General features: G+C 41.3%; 1 protein-coding gene across 3 annotated transcripts in view; it reads left to right on the forward strand.

Annotated features, from left to right (window-relative positions):
* Positions 1-20,105, forward strand: part of NAV3 (neuron navigator 3) — a 548,360-nt gene that overhangs the window by 129,846 nt on the left and 398,409 nt on the right. For all 3 annotated transcript variants that reach the window (XM_077338887.1, XM_077338888.1, XM_077338889.1), the window contains exon 2: positions 2,578-2,984. In XM_077338887.1, coding sequence (XP_077195002.1) covers positions 2,913-2,984 — 72 coding nt within the window. In that variant the 5' untranslated portion in view covers positions 2,578-2,912. The remainder of the gene's footprint in view (positions 1-2,577; positions 2,985-20,105) is intronic.

The following is a 20,105-nucleotide window of genomic DNA, read 5'->3' on the forward strand; positions in this document are numbered from 1 at the left end:
AGCGAATGCTGGGAATTGTAGTCCATGGATATCTGGAGGGCCGCAGTTTGACTACCCCTGCCTTAGAATGTCTACTTTACTTTAAATTCAATCAAAGCCTTGGTGGTCGCTGGGTACTAATAGCCCAAGGTGACCAGATTTTAACATTGGTAAAGCGGGACACCATTGACTGGGGGGGATCTTGATTACAAATTTGGTCTATATGGAGCAACAAAAAGTTTCATAGAACACAAAAATTGTATTGTAATATATATTTTTAATTTCAACATGAGTACAATATGCCAGGTACCCCCAGGGGGAATATGTTCCTGTGAGGCCAAGTCAGATTGCACATCGCTTTGCACAATAACTTTTGTGTAAACCATTGTTGTTTTTACTAAAGAACAACCTTGTTTGTTTTAAATACTTGCAGTTCATCTGAGGCTATGGGGTATATTTGATGCCTTAAACTACAAATTTTGTTGCACATTAAACCCATAGGAAAATTGTGATGAAAAACAGGAACACAGCATTTTGTTATTGATTACCTTTCTAGAATATACTCTGGATGTATCTTCCTTCTCTTCTGCTCAGTGACCAATGAATTGAATGATGGAGGGGATAAAAGGACATACCTCTCTGGCAGCCTTTTTAAGACTGAAATAAAATGATAAATAACCCAAGCTTTGGGTCCTACGAGTTGCATCTCAATCTGGATAATGAAGTTGCTATTAAGTCAAACACAGAACAGAGAAAAGATGTAGGAGTCAGACATTTGACTCATGACAGGGCTGAAGCCAGAATCCAAGCCAATTTCAGCTGGGAAATAAATTTCTCAGAATGCTTTGTGTGAAAGGAACAAATTGTGGGCCAATGATAAGGAGCTCTGGGAACTCTATGAATCAAGGGAAGTTTCTAGCTTATGTGACAGAATAAATTATCATGGCTTTTTCCCCCATGAGAAATACTACAATGTTTAGACCCCTCCCAGAAGATACATTTCCTGAAGCGATGCTTTGAAAAAGAACTGAGGTGAATTACTTGCCCAGACCCATGAGTTATTTGTGAGTTAAATAAGATACAGAAATGTGAAGCTAGAATTTCCTAAGAATTAATCATCTGAAATGGAAGCCTCATATAAGTGCTTGAAGCCAAGAAATTTTAGATACTTCTAACAATTCAAAAGATTGTGATATTTAAATTTCACTGAAATATATGTCTGATTTTTTTAAGTGAAAAGGATAAAAAAGTCAGTGACATTTTGCAGCATTTTGCTTCAGATATTATTTATGAAAATATTGCACATGTAAATTAAATTGATCCTGGATCAGTTAACTAATTTAATCTGAACTTCATAATAAATTTATTACAAGCAAAATTGACTTTTAATTGACTTCTAGTTGTGCTAAGCAAATCGATAGTCTACTGATTTTAGCATAACGCATGCAAGAAAGTATGCTTCAGACATTTCATTGTAATATGGCCGTGGGATTTTATCACTTCTGTTGATTCTCTTCATTACTTCAATAAATTAAAACTTTTAGCATGCATTTCTGTTACTTACTTTGATTTAAGACCATAAAACTAGATATAATGGCAGCAGACCTGTCTGCTTAAACATTGACCACCTCAATCATATGTGTAGAGATTTACCACACCAATTGCTTGCTTTACTGTATCGTTTTCTCTGAAGTACTTTTTGTCCCTTTCATCAGGGTATGACTAAGGAGGAAAAAAAATCTGCGGGGGGGGGGCACAGATTGCAGGAAATTGTGGAGGGGGGGAATTTACCAGTCTCCTCCACTGCTATTTTTATTATAACTTCACACACCTTATTTATGTGAGTGAGTCAGATTGGGATTAAATTTTGTGCCAACATATGATGATGCTGTGTTTTGTTTGTGCAGCCTGTAGGGTTGCCAACCTCCAGGTGGGGCCTTGAGATTGCCTGGAATTACAATTCCAAACTACAGAGATCAGTCCCAATTGCTGCTTTGAAATACAGCAATTATACCACACTGAAGTTCCTTCTCTTTCCTGATTCTCTCCTCCCCAGACAGTATTCCCCAAATCTCCAAGAATTTTCTATTAGAGTTGATAACCCTAGTTTGCCTTGGTCACTGCAAAGAGCTGACTAGATTTCTCATGACTATGTTAGCTCTTTCTTTTTTTGTGCCTGAGTTCTTGCCAGTTGTGGCAGTCTCTGCCATCGAGGCAATTAAGATATTTGAATGCCAAAATGTATGTTTGCATTTGGTGTATAAAATGTTCAGTGTTCTACCTGCTAGTATCAGCATGTAGTTGATTGTAGGCCATGACTGACCTGCAGTATTTTCAAGCACCCATTAATTGGCCAGGTAGTTGCAAGCTTAAGCGCATTGGGAAGTTGTTTTGAAATCTACGGAATGGCCAATAAATGTAGTCATGTGCCCTGAACTAGATGGGAAATTTCTCATCAAATATACATAGGAAAGGATTGTAGGAACATTTAATTTGTATGCTGTATTTTTACCTGTTATTTAACTCTTAAAGCTCTTTCTTCCAAATATGAAGAGAAATACAAAATAACAATTATAATGCATGTTTCTTTCTCAACAGATTTACAGACAGGATGTAACCTTTAAAAATGGAAGCGTGTGCAGAAAGGTGAAGATAGCAGCTTGGAGCTAAAAGCGTGGATGAATGTTTATCTTTGGATGTATTGGCTTTTAAGAACGATATGTTGATTCAGAAGATCACAAGAGAACATCATTCTATTCATTTTGCTACTTAGTCAACGGATATTTAAATCATTCTTTGGAATTGGTGAAGTTTTGCACAAGTGTGTGATGGAAGGAACCATGTGCATCTGCATCCGTAGGTCTTCTTACGTTGTGGATTAGTTTGCTGTTGTGAGCAACCAGTTCAATTTTGAGGGACAAGAAACAGATGTGATGGATTTATCTTCAGAAATGAGCAGGCATGGAAGGAATCCTCTCAGTCACAAGCTAGAAGATCAGAAAAAGGTAAAAAAAACCCTATCTTTTGATCATTGGTTTATCTTTTAAATTAATATTTTGTTATTTCAAGAGCTATGACATCATGTGTTTACACTTTAGAAAAAATAGTGCATACACATGTACGTTCTATTACACATATGATTGTTTCCCCAGCAGTCTATTTCTCTGCAACTGACTTTCATTGCCATTTGATAATCTGAAATTATCTAGTAATTGGTTGTCACAACATCCACTAGCTTGCTGTTTCTGACTCTGTGCCAAATATCCTCTGTAGTATACAGTATTGTTCACTTTTTGCTGACCTCATTTGAGGACTTTATCCCTCACTGTGTGACACTCTGCACTTCCCAGAGCCTTGTAAAAACTGGGTGACATCAAATGATTATTGTTGGCATGATGAGGGAAATGAAAAAATATTGCAGAATTTGCTTTTTTAATGCTGGCTTTGTGTGGCTGTTTATTGCTTGAAGCTTGGCTACAGTCCTGCACAGATGTGGTTTAAAATCCAATTAAAATGATGTAGATTGAAGCAGCCTGAGTGGAAATCTAATGCCCTTTCAACTTCCCCATGTAATCTTGTAGTTTCACTTTCATTATGGACTGCATTATCTCATACAGTGGCTAGTAGAATTCAGCATATGTGGTTTTATCATAAGCCTAACAGTTTTCTTTCAGATGTGATTTATTAAATGGTTTTATACCAAGACAGGTCAAATAATATGTCTGGCTCTTTATCCTGACTGGTAGTGGCTCTTCAAGATCTTAGGCAGAGGTCTTCCTTAACTTGCTGCTTGACAATCTTTTAAAATGTGGATGTTAAAACTGAAGTTAACATACGCAGTGCATATACCCTGTTCTTGAAATCAGATCAAGGGTAGTTTAAGGATTGTAAAAAACAAAACAAAAAAGCAAACACCTGTTTAAGGAATTTTGCATTTTTTGAAAAAAGGATACTTTCTCTAAAAACAAGCCTTGAAATAATGTAAGGAATGGGTTATCTTCCTATCAAGGAGAGTGGTTGATCTTGCATAATTTCTTCTAGATTGTTTTGTCTGTATTTCATGATGTATGCAGAAAGTACATTTTGCAGAAATGCAGTTAACCACAGAAGCTTGGCTACTTTAAATAGAGTTCTGAGCAGCTGAAGTGATGTTACTTGATCTGTCTTGGTGGTGAGCACTTTATATGACATTCTGTACCATAAAGTCATAGAAGGAGACTATGAGCGCAGTAGATTTCCCACTGAATGTACATTACATTGTAAATGGAATCACAGCCATACTATTTTGGAGAGTTCAGCATAAAAATTGTGATTTTAAAAACCTGCTATTTAATATGAGTAGAATCAGAATATTGAAATTCCCCTGACTGAGTAGAAAGGATACAAGACCTGGTTGGTGACATACCATTACTGGTGTTAATATACATTTTAGTTCCCCGTGTTGGTCTTAACTATTTTAGGGGGGAAAGTGTTCAGATATAACATGATACCAACTCTCTTGCCCAGTTTTATCTATATGAAAATTTGAAGCCAGTTTGATAGGCCTTGTTGTGCCACTAGGTAAAAATGGAAACAAGCTATCATATGCATCAAAGCTATCATATGCATCAATACAATAGTAAGGTACACATCATGAAGTGTTTCCTTACTCGTCGGTCTTCATTTACCTTAATGTTGCAGTCACAAGTTTTGAAATTTTGTAGATCTTTTTGCTCATGAATTTGTGGGTAATATAATATTACAGCTGGAAACCTAACACAGCTCAAATGGATGAAATGTATGGGTTTGTTCACTTGAGGTTTTTGGAAATAAATACATAACTTTTATCAAATACTGTTGGCATCGCCACATCCTTGCTAATAAGTAGCATCTTCTTCTGTTGGCAAATATAAAATAATATTGAAATTTAAGCTCTAGGGGACTAGATTGAAAGTTATCAGGAGGGGCTCTAGGGATCACTGGAATAGCCTCATGAACATATTGCATAGCATAAGAATGTTCTTCATGAGTTTAATACTTAATTGTCTTTGACATTCCTGTGGAAACTGGAGATGTTGGCTATGGTGCTTAATGTTTGAGGCACCCTTATGAAGATTGTAGAGTCACTCTTGAAACTTATTCTTTGCCAAGGTTTATAATACTATGCAAAAAGAGTGAGTGAAATGTCATGGTTTACATTTCCAAATGCTCCATTCTATGAAACAGCTTTTTCTCCAAGCACAACCGAGTGTCTTTCTATTTTGAAGGTGAAAACACTTATGAAAATCTTCAATTAATGGAGTTATTTATTTAGTTTTTGCTTGAGGGCTCAAATGAATTCATTTGTTTGATGCGCGCTGCCCAGATTACCTGATATCTTCAAAGGACTTTGGCAGACAAAGGAAAGCATTTGCTTAAGTTGTGGTTTTGTCTGGCTGTGGCAATGTGGACTGCATGTATGTGCACAAATACATGAAGCACTGCTGGTTTACAATGTGAATATTTTTAGTGTGCCTAGAAATGTTTCTGTCTCAAATGGAGGGGGATATGTTCAGCTGTATACATATATAGGTGATAATATAACAAAGATTACCACATCAACAAAATGGGCAGCTCTTATGCACTTGCCCTTGAATAAGCTTGTAAAAATGCTGTGAGATTACTGGGATGGAGTCTAAATTGGAGCAGTTATGCTTCAAAATTATTAAGAGAATCTTCTTTGTTCTATTGATTATTTTTACCTATTTAACAAAAATCTGAGAGAAACAGAGACACACAGAGAGAGATGTGTATGTAGAAAGCAAAAAAGTATTTTCCCTGCACCTTTTAATCATTAATGTACCAGGCCAGATTTGCATTTTTATATAGCTCTATACCAAAAGGATACTTGTCATTGATATTTAAAGAAATTTAAACACAACAGACTATCATATCTCAGATATAATTCACTATTAGTAAAATTATTGGAAATTAATATATATTGACTAAATGTAACTACTTTCCATATGGCTCCAATAACACACCAGAAATTAGAGGCTGAGTGGATAAAATTCGGAAGAAGATAGTTCAAGAGATATGTCCTCATAATTACATAGGTAAAAGGTAAAGGTATCCCCTGTGCAAGCACCGAGTCATGTCTGACCCTTGGGGTGACGCCCTCCAGCGTTTTCATGGCAGACTCAATACGGGATGGTTTGCCAGTGCCTTCCCCAGTCATTACCGTTTACTCCCCAGCAAGCTGGGTACATTATAATTACATAATGGCACCTTAATCTTCTTCCTGGTCTTCTGCCATTATTGTAGTCCATGGACATCTGGAGGGCTACAGTTTGACTACTCCTGTTCTAGCCACTATACCATGGAGGCTTTTACAGGGTGGTTATTGTTGAATGGTAGCAGATTTGTAAAAAGATCAGTCTTGCATATTCACAGTATCCAAAGATTTGGCTGAGTTTGCTATTAAAATATAATTATGGTGACTCTTTGAAAATACCAGCTTTGTTTATTTGAACAAGCTGGTTTTTAAAAATCAAAACAAAAGAATGTTGAAGATTACTGCTTTTATTGAAATATGTGAGGTCTACCCAGGAAGAGACTGCTTGGTGCTCTGGAATTAGCATGTTGTTGATGGCAGTGCAGGACTATGCGATTGCTTTCATCCCTCATGTGGAAGAGTGGTTGGAATTACATGATGGTTCACTGCTAAGTGAGCTGAACATTGTGGCAAAATGTTTGGCTCACCGCATGGTCGGAGTATGATATGATTGACTTTCCTGTGTTTAGCCCCCCATAATGTAATTTTTTAAAGAATTTGCATATGGTAAACAGTAATCCCACTATGTGCCCAGGCCAAATTGTATCTTTTTTCTTTCTTTCAGTAATGGCTCTTTGATTTTGGAGCCAGTTTCCAGCTGCGGTTTGTGAGATCCAAGACTCTGGTGGTTTTAAGAAGGCCTTGAAAGTCTATCTATTCAGATCTTTATTGCCTAAGTTTACAAGCCTATGAACACGTACAAAGTGGGATTTACTTCTGAATAAACAAATACAGGATTATGCTATGAAACTGTGAGATGTTGATTAGGATTTGAAGTTCAGAAGTTTTACTTTGACGTGTGTGGGGTTTTTTTAGTGGTAGGATGGTTTTTATTATGTTTAGTGTGTTTTTAGAAGTTTTTAAAGTATTTGTAAAAGGAAACAAAAGTAAATGCTGAGCCATTTCTCTTGTCTATTGTTTTAACTAGCAGAAACCTTTGTACTAGAAGAGACCCTCAACACTGTGGGGAAACCTTGAAAAAATTAGGTATTTCTTTGTCAGTTCAGATATGTTCTTTTTAATCATTAGACTCAATGTTTATCCTACTTTTCATGCTCTTTTAAAGTATAAAAGTAAACTTGAGTTGCAACTGACTCATTGCAATTTGATGAGTTCTACCTCATGTGGTTTTCAAAGCGAGAGGCGAGTAGATGTGGTTGTGGGGAGGGACTGTGGCTCAGTGGAAGAGCCAGATGGTCCCAGGGTCAATCTCCAGTTAAAAGGACCAAACAGTAGGTGGTGTGAAATGCTTCCACATGAGACCCTGGAGATCTGCTGCCAGTCTGAGTAGACAGTACTGATTTTGATGAACTGTCAGTCTAATTCAGTATAAAGCATATTCATTTATGGTGGCTTGTCATTGCTTTCCTCTGCATAGCAGCCCAATTCTTTGGTGGTCTCTCAACTCTGCTTAGCTTTTGAGATCTAGGCAGAAAATGTAATTTTCATATTGTTCTTCTGTAACTGTCAGTTGCACTCCTTTGGCAGAGAGGATAAAATGTATTGCATACTAGAGCTGCTAACACCAGATGTGTAAATCCCTGATTTGGAGGAGGGGTAGAGCCTGGTGAGGGGAGGGATCTCAGAAGGAATGTGATGCTACAGAGTCTACACTACGATGCTGTTGTTTTCACCTGTAGGATGGAGATTGCTTGCAATTTTAGGAGAACTCCATGCTCCATTTGTAGGGCGACAATTATAGATGTTTGCCAAATCTACTACTAGCTGAACTAGTAGGATTCTTCTCTTAGCTGTTTCCCTTTGCTGGACTCCTGGTACTGATTCTGTTGTCTGTTTAAGGCCCATTATGCACAGGGGGAATAGCGCGCATTCGGGGTGGAATGGTGGCAACTAAAATCACCGATAATGCACGGTGCTGGCTGCAACCGGCCGCAGATTTGGTGCATGCTGCTGAAAAAGCCGCGTTAGCAAAACGCAGAAGAAAGCGCAGCTTCCAGATGACCGGGGAGCAACCAGAAGCGGTACTGGGGTCGCCGCCTGCATAATCGGTTACTCTGGGTTTTGCCGCTGTTGCGTCCCATGCCGTGCATAAGCGGTTTGCTTCGCTTCTTCCCCCTCCGCATTTTCCATGTGACCTGAATTCGCCATTTCGGTGGCCGTGCATAACGGGCCATAGAGAGGCAGAGCATATGATAGGTGTTTTCCCTAAGAGGTGAGAATATTAATGGGAAAATAAGCACTTTATAATGTGGAGAGGATCCCTTCTATTACACTCTGACTTTTGACTATCCACCCCATTCAGTCCTCATTGTTGAAAGATGCTGAGTTTTTCTGAACATGGGGAAGAAAAACAGACAGCCTTTTCCTGCTGCATTCCTGGAAACTGTAGGAGATGGCTCTTTAAGTGTCTCATGCTAACCACTAGGAATACTTCACTTTAAGGGAATGAGATATTAAACATTGATTCTGTAACTGTAAGAAAAGCTGATGATCATATGTAAAGTTGTGAGTTTAATTATCATGTACTTATGCTGTATTAAGTCTCTGTCTGTACCTAAATATTACCTTCCTGAATCCAAAGAGTAGCTCTGGCAGCTATAGCATGTCACAGATTTTTGAGCAGTGCCTAGTAAGGAGGGACTTTGATTTGTGCTTTGATTCATACCTGATTTGTTTCTTACTAAAGATGTCTACTTTCTACTATCAAGCATCCTGCAGTGCTGCAAATGTTAGTTGATGCTATAGTTGTGGAAGCAGTATGAAGTGGTTCAGGGAAAGAATATTGTTGAGGCTTCTCCTATTTGTGCAGCAGTATGCTCAGAGTTTGTTGTTGTCATGGTTACAAGTGCTTTGCAACAGGAGCGCTGTTTTATAAGGGTTATTGCAAGATTTATATATATATTTTAAAATTCCAAAGAGGGTTAATAGAGAAGTTCTATGCTGAATATGAGGATCTTTGTGCTGAACACATAATGAAAAAATGTTTACATACATATTTAATTAATCATTAATGTCACACACAGGACATACTTAGAAGAAGAATTACAAGCCTCAAGGTTTTCATAGGTTTGCCAGCCTCCAGATTTTGCTTGGAAATACCTGGGAATTACAGCTGATCAGTTGCTCTGGATGAAATTGATGCTTTGGAGGGTAGACTATATAGCTTTATAACTTGTTGAGGCCGCCCTTGTTAATCTTCCCAGGTTTCATCCCTCAGATCTCTAGGAATTTCCAAATATAGATCTGGCACTCTATGGTGAGGCCCTGATAATTATAGCATCTCCAGATTGCATATATAGCTTTCATATATTTTTCAAGAATTTTGTTGTGTTGTTTTTTTATTTGGGGGTTGTTAGCCAACTTGGATCAGAAACCCAGCATTCAACAATATTAATATTGTCTCTTAATGTTTTATACTGTAAACCACTTGAGTGCCTTTGAAGAAAAACACTGTACTGGATAGACACTATAATTTTAACATATATTTTCCATATACTCAGTATATGCTATCAAGATTTTTTTTTCAAATAAAAAGTGATGTAGATGAAATGGATGGAGATTTGGGAGGGCAAAAAGAAGACTCTGTCTTCTGACTGTGAGCTGAAATGAAATCATAGCTGATAAAATAACATTGGGATTCTCACCATCATCCACTCTTCTTGATTACTTTATTCAAGTATTTTCATTTTCAACCTCCTATTTAAGACATGTTTGTAAGTGTTGTGTTTTGTAGGCCTCAGAGACACTGCTGTAATTGAGGTTTTGGGAAAAATAATCTCACACGGTGAAGTGATGGTTTAAAAGAAATTAAGGAGTTATTACAGATGCTCTTGTAAGAAATGTTTTCTGAGTATGTGTGCAAAAGGTTGCATTAGGTACCACTTGGTCCGTGGCTGGGGAAACTGCTGGATGGTGGCTACCTTCTCTTTCATGTATGGCACACAATTACACATCTCATAGGGCTAGGCTAACATTTCCAGTGGCCTGGGAAGCATGGTAATGTTTCAAGTGGTCATTTAAGCAGTGCAAAAAAATGATGTGGTCTCCAAGGCAAAATGCTGCTGGGAACATTAACAAAGCCAATAGGGAATTTTTTTTTTATGCCACTGTCAAATATTACCTACCAATGTTACTAAGCCATCTTATCTGTGTTGCTCATTCTCTTATTTACTATAATATTACTGACTAGAAACAAAACCCATTGTAAAGTGGAATGCAGTGGGCACTAGGATGGGCATTGAGGGGGCGGTGGAGCCTGCCTCCACCCCCTGCCCGCCCCGTTGCCCAAGTCCAGCAGCCCCCTTCCCCCCAGACTCAGGGCCCCCTCCCTCCGCCCCCTCTGGTCTCACCTCCCCTCTCCTTTTGAGTTCCCGGCTTCGGTGCGGGGATTGCGCTGAAGTCTTCCCCTCGCCCGAGTCCCCAGCTTTGGCGTGGGCAAAGGAGCAGGCCCATCGCGTCTCCAACATGGTGGGCCTGCTCCTTTGCCTGCCCTGAAGCCTTCCCCCCACCCCCCTCCCGGCTGGGTCCCCGGTTTCAGGGCGAGCAAAGGAGCAGGCCCATCGCATCTCAGATGCAGCGGGCCTGCTCCCTTGGCCACGCCGAAGCCTCCGCCGCCCACCACCCGCTGCCCACCACCCTCCGCCCCCGAGCAGGGCCGGTGCATCTGGGATGGGCCAAGGGGCCCCTTTGAGATTTTATCACGGACTCACCCCACGGTTTATAGATTTGATTTGAAATGTTTTACCTCTTTTTTTAAAATCTTGTTTTTATATTGTAATGGACTGTGGCTACATGCAATAAAGTCTGACTTGACTTGACTTGACTACTAAGCTGTTCATCCTGTAACCAGAAGCAAAGCACAGCTTAAATATGGAAACGTGTTCTTCAGAAATACTGTGCAACTTCTTGTTCTGCTGTTTTCCCCCAAAAGGCAAGGATGATACCAGTCTAAAGGTGGAATGTTAGTTCCTTATAGGTGTCTGAACTCAATTAATTGCTTAAAATAGCTGATGTTTGGAAACTTGAAAATTTGTATATGTGTTGCTTATTTGACATAGTAATCAGTATTACCTTCCCACCCCAGTTTTGCATGATTTCCTTTATTCTGTTTATTTTAGAAAGATCCTTACAAAAGCTTGTGACAAACTCAAGCATACAATAAGAAACATATCAATGGCTTTATTCAGTACACAGAATAGCTATTATATATATTTATATTATATTCAGTACATATTCAAAACCAATTTCTGGAGCCAGATATGTTAAGAGTTTCTAGACTACCAAAAATGCTGACTTTTGTTGTCTTTCATCTTTCACTCTGATTAGTGCCAGACTTTAGTTATATACCTTCCAATATTTAGATCTCCAGCAATTTTCCATATTTTTTGCTATTAAGGTTTCTCTGCTAGTGTAATGAGATCTAAACCCAGATTTCTTTATAGCTTCATTAATGAACCCAATAGAATAATTTTCAGGTGTTAGGTATTTTTGAAACATACAATCTCTACTACTACTTTCTGTCAAACTTTCTGAACAACAAAAACATATCTTCTTCAAAACTAAGTATGCTGCTGAAATAAGTCTCGATTTATAGTCCTTAACTACAAATTACAAGTCAAAGAAGAAAGTGGAAATTTTAAGGGACTTTGGACTAATTTTTGTTCAACATTCCAAGATATTTATATATATTCAAAGTATAGAATATTGGCAAAGCTTTTTTGAGGTGGCACTTGATTATTCAGAATGCTTAATTAACTAGCATCCTCAAGTAGGCAAACTGCTCCCCCCTCAGCCACTACATCCCTGCATCTTATGACATTCTTCTGTTTCTCCATCTGGCTATCTTGATGCCTCCAGCTGTGGGTGGGCTTTTGACCGCTGTCATTGCCAGCCAACATCATCCTGTGGCATCACCTTCTCCAGCAGCCTGCCCTCGGCTCTCATAATATGGCTCTGCCAGATTGTTCCAGACAAATGACCCTCTGCTGCTGCATAGGACAACTTTATGGCTCAGGAGAAAGGGGTGGAACTCAGCAGGCTATTGCCATAACACTTTCAACCTGGTGGATTTATTTTGTAAATTCCTCTGGGTAGAGGCTAGGGCAGAACAATACCCTTAAGTATCTTGCACCCATTCCCCAAAAAGTGCTGGATAACACAGCTGTTACTGTACCAAGAATTTGTTATTGTTTCAGTTAGATGTTTTTAAACTACCAAGGTAGTTATGTGAGCAGAATTTATGATCCATCCTGCTCTAACCAATACCAAGGAATGTTTCTGTCGGCATGTAATGATTTTAATGTATTTTAAATTTTGTTACATTGTAATATATCATATGGTTATGATATTGTTCCCCACCTTCATTACAAAAAACAGCAAAAAACCTACCCTTTGCCTTTTCATCATCTTGCTAGTACCAATCTGTTATACCAAGAGTGTAACCTCAAGTAATTATCACCAAACCATGTCGGAGAGCTGTCATCTCAATTCTTTAACATCTCATTGTCTTTTAAGACCATGTAAAATCAGGTAAATGGAGAGCCATGCTAAGACTGAGTAGAAAGTAATGAGTGATATGGACCCAAAAGTCCAGCTGAATCAGCATGCATTCACAAAGAAAATTGCAAACTTTATCATTGGTAGTAAAAGGTTCCTTACAAATTATGCTGTTTGCCTGAACCTGTTTTATGGATGCAGAGATTTAGCTCTTATCTTTTTTTTCTGATTGAGTTGTGAGTTGCATGGAAATCCCGTTTCCCACCAATTTGATGATCACATTGTGCATGTTATATATTCATTTCATATTTAAAATGGTTGTCCATAGTAACCAGATTGCCATATAAATCATACTCATATACTTCACTGATACTGAATAGAAACGTTATATACAGTTTAATACTAATTTCCACTAGCAATATGGTTCTGATTTGCATTTTTAAAGGGTCAGCTTTTTTGTCTGCATCTGCACTAAAATGTGCTTCTTCAGGCCCAGACTAAAATTGCCCCCTTGCTTGCCCCACAGCAAAGGAATCCCCATATTTAATCTTTTCAAGCGATATGTAATGGGGTCTAATTTGGGGCTGCCCAATGCCTATGCCCACTGTTTTTAGAAGTTTGGGCACAACCTTTTCCTTTTCACCATCCTCCCTTCTCCCTTCCTTCCTCCCCATATTGAGGGAAAGGTGCCCTAGTGCTCCCCTCTTCCACCTGCTGTGTATCTGTGGATCATAATTCAGAAACCGCCTGAAACAAGTGGTGCCTGCTTGCACCTGTCCTTTAATTCTGCCTCTTAATTTCACCATTCTGTGCTCTCAATAGCCTCCTTTCCTTCCCTGCAGGTGTTTTTTTTTAAAACAAGGTTGTCACATTACAGTACTGTTGCATTGTAACATGAAAGACTGCTTAAAAACAATATTAGGAACAGTGAAAGCGACAGGGACTGTCCAGGTGAAGCTGCTACTGGGGGCAATGACAGCACACTCCTGAGATGCCAAGCTGTGATTAGCGAGGAGCTAGAGGCAAAGGCAATTGCCACTTTCCTGCACCGCCACCTCCAGCCCCTGCACAGCGAGGATAACCATGGCACGGGAGAAGAACCATGGCAGGGCTAGCAGGGGAAGGGGAGAAGAAGGCTGGATTTACTAACTGACTGGCCACCCTCCTACCAGCATACTCAGGTCCTGGGCTCCTCAACTGTGCTTCTGGCTGGCTGGTGGTTGGGACCAAAAAACACTCACAAGGCAACTCTGAGAGATGGGCCAAAAGTGCTCCTGAAATGCAAAGCTGCTTCAAAAGGTCAAGCCTGTGAGAAGCCAAGCCTCTCCAGTCCACTGCTGAGGTTCACCTGCAGAACATATGTGTCCTTCACCACCTGTAACTTTGGTGCGGTGAAAGGCAACATCATTGTACAGGTGAGCCTCAGCAGTGGGCTGGAGAAGCATGCAAGAAGCGAAGCCTCTCCAACCAGCTGTCTAGGCTCACCTGCACAACATACCTGCCCTTCACCACTCCAAGGCTCCAGGTGGCAAAGGGAAGACATGTTGCGCAGGTGACCCTCAACAGTGGACTGGAAAGGTATGCAGTAAGCCAAGCCTCTCCAATGTCACCAAGGCTCGCCTGCACAATATGCCTGCCCTTTGCCATCTGGAGACTTAGGGTGGCAAAGGGTAGGCGCATTGTGCAGGCGAGCCTTGGTGACGGGCAAGGGAACCATGCGGGAAGCCAAGCCCAACCAAGCTTGCTGCCAAGGTTTGCCTGTACAACGTACTTGCTCTTTGCTGTCTGGAGCTCCAAGCAGAGAAAGCAGGCATGCTATGCATGCGAGCCTTGGCAGCAGGTCGGAGAGGCTTGGCTTCTTGCAGGTAGAACTTTTCACTGTTCCTAATATATATATTTTAAAGTGGTCTTTTGCATTACAGTGTAGCAGTGTTGTAACACAATCACCTTAAAAAAACACCTGGAGGGAAGGCCATCCAGGGCATGGGATGGTGAAAAGAAAGGGCACAATTAAAAGAAAGGTGCAATCAAGAAACATTTTGCTAAAAAAAAAAATTGGAAAAGGGGGAAGGAGCAAAGCATCATGGGAGGCTGCCTCCTTCTGACAATGTGGAAAACTTATGGAAAATTGCAGCCTGGAAAATGAGCCCAAATACTAAATGCATATTTCAACTCGTAGCATCCAATCAAAATCCAAAGCAAGGTTAAAATAAGGTATATAGCATAATGTGGAAATGGTCTAACACATATATCTGTGAACCTCTAAAATGTTTGCATGTGTTTGTGTATTTATGAATAATATATGCATTTCTGAGCTGATTTACCACCAGAGCCTAGTGAAAAGAGAGCAAATCATTAGACCTGAATGTCTTCATTTTCTCTTATTGGAAATCTAATTATTGTTATAGAATTCAGAAAAAAATGACTGTATCTGTGACCTTTTAAAACTCCATTTGAAAAGCATTTGAGAAAAACTGTGAGTCGCGGTACCTTATATTCCACCCATTTTATTAGAAAATTGATTATTTGTGCTTACATTTAGAACTAAAGCAGTTTTATTTTAGCTCTACGGACTGTTTTATGCAGCAGAGATTCTGTGCTGATGGATTGCTGTAATGAAATCATTTTCAGCTTGCAATACAGAAACTGCATTTAATATTGTTTCTTAAACTGCACATATGTATGCAAAACATAATCTTGAAGGGGTTGAGTTTCAGGCGACTCTGCCTGAGTCTTCCAACCACTGCTTCCAGACAACTGGCAAATGTACATGGGGGGAATCCGGCCGGCCCCCCATCAGGAAGTAGAGCTGGGTGTCATCCGCATATTTGGTGACATCCCAGCCCATAGCCCCGGGCCAGCTGGGCTAGAGGGAGCATATAGATGTTGAAAAGCGGAATCACTCCTTTTTCAAGAGCTATCTCCCTTTTCACTGGGCAGATTACTTTTCTTAATCAAAAGTAATTTCCTTTTGGGCTTGAATGGGGAACCTTGTTGATTCACCCACTCCTTTTGCACTTTCCCAATCATCAGTCAGGTCTAGCTGTTTCTTTTTCAAGTGTCAGTTCCCAATCGTCATTTCTTAACTGACACTCTCCATGGAATTCTGTTTGAACTGCCTGCCACTCAAAGATTCTCAGACTCTGTGAGGCATTAACCCTTGCCAGCCTGTCACACCTCTATACAGTAATTATATAAATCTTTCTTCAATATCACTTAGCTGTTTTAAACATGGTGCTGGCAAGCAAGAAGAACACAGCTTTCCAGCATTGTGTACATCCAGCATTTTGTTTGAACTGGCCTTGTGCACAGCTAATGTACTGCAGATTAGTTACTAAGGCAGCAATTGAACTGATGTGCTAGCAGTGTATATGTAGGAACATTGTACATTCAAATGAGACTGAGTGCAACTGCACATGAGTAAGTTCATTTATCATGCCTCATAGGGTCAATTCATGGTGCCCCATATCTTTGGAGATACTCGGTGATTGCTAAAGCAACTGAAGCAGTAGTGCTGCTCTTCTTATGAGGTCTTGCTGTTTCAGGCTTTGTTTGCACCGGCTTATTTTGGGGCTTTCCAGAGCAGTAAGTTGCTTGAGGCTTTGGGAAGTGACCATGGCTTTAGGGTGATCTGCACTCAGGATGTATGGCTGTCTGGATCTCAGGTTTAATTTTATCATTATCTATTAGGCCTATATTCCACTGCTTTACGAAGATTTGGGGCGGCTTACAATATTTATTTACAGCTGGGAAAGGGGGTGGTTGTAGTCCTTTTGGCCATGGATGGGGTATCACCATGTCCGGTGCGTTGCATGGAGGCATATCTTAGTGTGCAACTTCCACTGCAGGGAGTCTTTTTGATCCACACTGATGGCACAGGTTTGTCCAGGTTTCAGTTCACAACTGTCCTGAGGATGTGCCTGAGGGAGCTGGGCTTTCCCTGTGATGGGTTCAGCTCTCATTTATTTTCCATCGGGGCAGCCGCTCAGGCCTCGGTAGATGGGTTGGGTCCTGATCATATTAAAGGCCATTGACATTTGTCGGTGTACCAGTTGTACGTGCATGCTCATTTTGTTGTCTAATTCTGTATGTTACAGGCATTATGGACTGATGAGAGTAGTTGTTTATCATTGGTCACAGTGTTGTTTTTGAGCTGCAAAGTATGCATCGTAGTCTGGATGGGGAATTGATCTGGGCTCTCAGGCAAGTGTGTCTTTCAGTGGCATGGGATCATGGGCATGTGCTGTGCTGTGCTACTGTTGTTTTGTGTCTGTGGCTAGCAAGTATGGGCGATCATCGTCATCCAGTTCAGTGGAAATGACTTGCCCCCAGGAGTAGACTTGTCCATTGCTGTTATGCATTGCTTGTCATACAGCAAAGATTCCCTGGGACAATTATATTTTGGTTGAAGTTGCTGTAGCAATGTGCTTGGAGGGGATACACGGAACTGAAGAAGGTGGACTTGGCTAGATGTAAAGTGTGTAAGGAGGTGTCAAACATCATGTGCCACTGGTCATGGTTTGGTTTTGCCTTATCCAGATGTTGTTTTTTGGCAAGAAGCTTTGTTCCAGGATAATGGGGTCCACTTCTCTCAATTGGGTTTGGACATCTGGTTTGATGATGTTCATTTGGTATTGCTGGCTGCATTGGCATGAGTGTTGGCAAGAGCAGGGCTGGGTGGGGTTTTTTCTTTAAGTCTTTCCCTATTCTGTGGCAGTTTCGTTGGGGCAGAGCCTGTTCCTGTGCCAGATCTGGAGGGCTTCTCTGCAAGGCTGTATTAGTGCCAGGCAGTGGCGTCTTCCCAAATGGGGAGATGGCTGCTGGGCATGGCAGTGTGGCTGGGGGAGCTCCAATAGAGGTTGACACCCATAGGGCTTCTTGTATGCTTCACATTTCCTGGAACCAGCAAGCCTGATTGGTAGGGAAGCTTGACCTGGGTGTATCTTGGACCTCGCAGGTGGGCGTGCTGGTGGTGTGCCTTCCCCAGGGGACTGTGTTCTGCTGGCTGTGTTATGCGGAGGGCTGGTTTGGATCTGCTCATAGCACTGACACTCATTTACATGACAATAAAGCTGTGGCTTAACTTATACCAATAAGAACTGCAACTGGTGCCTGTGTTCTCTGTGTGCTGAGATCCTGTCTCCCTGCCTAGTAATGGGATTTACTTCTGTGTAGCTATGCACAAAACTCAGCTATTGGTCAGGGGCCTATTATTTGATTATACATATAGATTACTTTTGACTGAAGGAGTGTGTTATAATTTGCTTATCCATGAAACATTGGCTCCCATTGCAGCTCTAAACAATACACAAACTGCTGGCAGGAAAGAAGATTGCGAGATTCAGCACCATCTGGATTAAAACATGGTAGAAGGGGAACACTGACCTTCCTCCCTCAGTAATAATGCTTGCCAGTAGGTTTTCAGATGGAATTCAGTCAGGGCATTAATGGATATATTTTAACGTGGCCATCCATCCCGCAAATGGCGGGACCGCTCTGGGTTCCTCAAAATGCCCCGTGTCCCAATCAGTTGCCAGATTGTCCCGCGGTGTCGAGGTGGAGTAGGCATGTCCCTCCCCTTTCCCTTCCCTGGCAGGGTGGCAGTTGGCAGTGCCCGCAGGAGTCGGCCTCGCACCCTCACTCCCCCTCCCGGGAGGGCCCACCTTGGCCAAAGGGAGAAAGGGAAGGAGGGCAGGCTGGGCGCGAACACTGCCGTGGGGTGGGAGGACATCCTGTGCACAGAGCCTCCCGCCACCCAGCGCAGCTGCCAAGGACAAGGTAGGTAGGAGGGAGGGAGGCCACCGCCGCCGCCGAACCTGCACCGCCACACCACCACTGCTGCGGCGGGTCCCACCTTACGGCCCCAGAATTCTGGTTACTTTAATATATTTGTACAGTCTAGGCATTAATGAATACATTTGTAATGAATACATTAATTAATACATTAATACTTCCTCTTCTTCTGAAGGCATTGGTATTAATAGTTGCTGAGTGAGATAGGTTATAGCAGGGTCCAATTGAATGTGTGGTAATGGATGTCACACCTGCACTCCCCAGGAACTGTTTGGGAGTGGAGTCCAGGAAGGGGAAAGCATTGCTGATTTTTGACATCACTTTCTGGTGATAACCCAGAAGTGATGTCACTCCCCTCAAGATATCTTAGGGGATCCTCCCCCCACAATCTATGGTATATACAGTGGAAATTTGAAAAGTCCTTCGAGCACTGTAGGGGGGTGATGTCAGACGCACAGGAAACTCACAACAAAACTTATTCAAAAGAAAATAGTTTTATTGATTAGCACTATACGCATTGGACTGAAAGTCAAATCTGACTCGAAGCCAGATTTGCCTCAGCTTATCAATACATTTCTCCCGCCCAAAACTTGACAGTTCCCAAGGAGGGGGGTTAGTGAGAAAAGACATATGTGAAACAACAACAGGATTCCAAACTCCCATCCTTGAGAGAATTGACAACAACCCTGTGTGCCCATAACAAGATAAGGTTAGAATAACATCACTATTCTATTTTATTGCTACAAACTACAAGGCCGGGGCTAGCAGGCGCCAGGTTCAATTAAGCAGTATAACTGACATGGAGGAACTCAGGCTAATTTATGACAGAGATTCTACAATCCTGACATCCCTCCGCATTAAAACTAACTTCACTCCTCCATCTAGCCGGCATCTACTGGGCGAGGACAATCCGGGAATGCCCGATGGAAAGCCCGGAGGAGGCGGGGTGCCTTCACATTCCTTGCCTCCACCCATTCTTTGTCCCCCGAGGGGAAATCTTTCCAATCGACCAGATATTGAAGGCGACCCTTGTGCAAACGAGAGTCTAAAATTTGGTTGACTTCATAGTGGGTGTCTTTATCGATGAAAATTGGCACAGGCTGGTCTGGAGGAGGGTGCCACCCGTCAGGGACCGGAGCTCTCCGCAGCAGGCTGGAATGAAAAACCGGATGCACATTCCTATAAGTCTTTGGTAAAGCTAGCTCAACAGTCACAGTATTAATCAGTTTTATCACTTTAAATGGCCCCACGTATTTAGGGCCAAGTTTCTTTGACTTCTGTTGGCACCTCAGGTTCTTAGTAGACAAATAGGCCAGGTCTCCTACTTTCCAGTCAGGTGCAGGTACTCTTTTCTTATCCGCTTGAGCTTTATAGGCTTGTTTTGCCTCCTTGAGGCTAGCTACAATTTCTGGCCAACCTGTACTGATGGTGGCTGCCCATTTATTTATGTCAGGAGCCTCAGTGGAGTGGAGCTCCCAGGTGGGGGCTGTTGCTAAATCAGTCCCATACACTACTTTGAAAGGTGATACCCCAGTTGAGGCGTGAACCCCATTGTTGTAGGCAAATTCAGCCATCGGTAATAAAG

This window comes from Paroedura picta, chromosome 5 (genome assembly GCF_049243985.1).
Source record: "Paroedura picta isolate Pp20150507F chromosome 5, Ppicta_v3.0, whole genome shotgun sequence".
Taxonomy (NCBI): Eukaryota; Metazoa; Chordata; class Lepidosauria; order Squamata; family Gekkonidae; genus Paroedura; species Paroedura picta.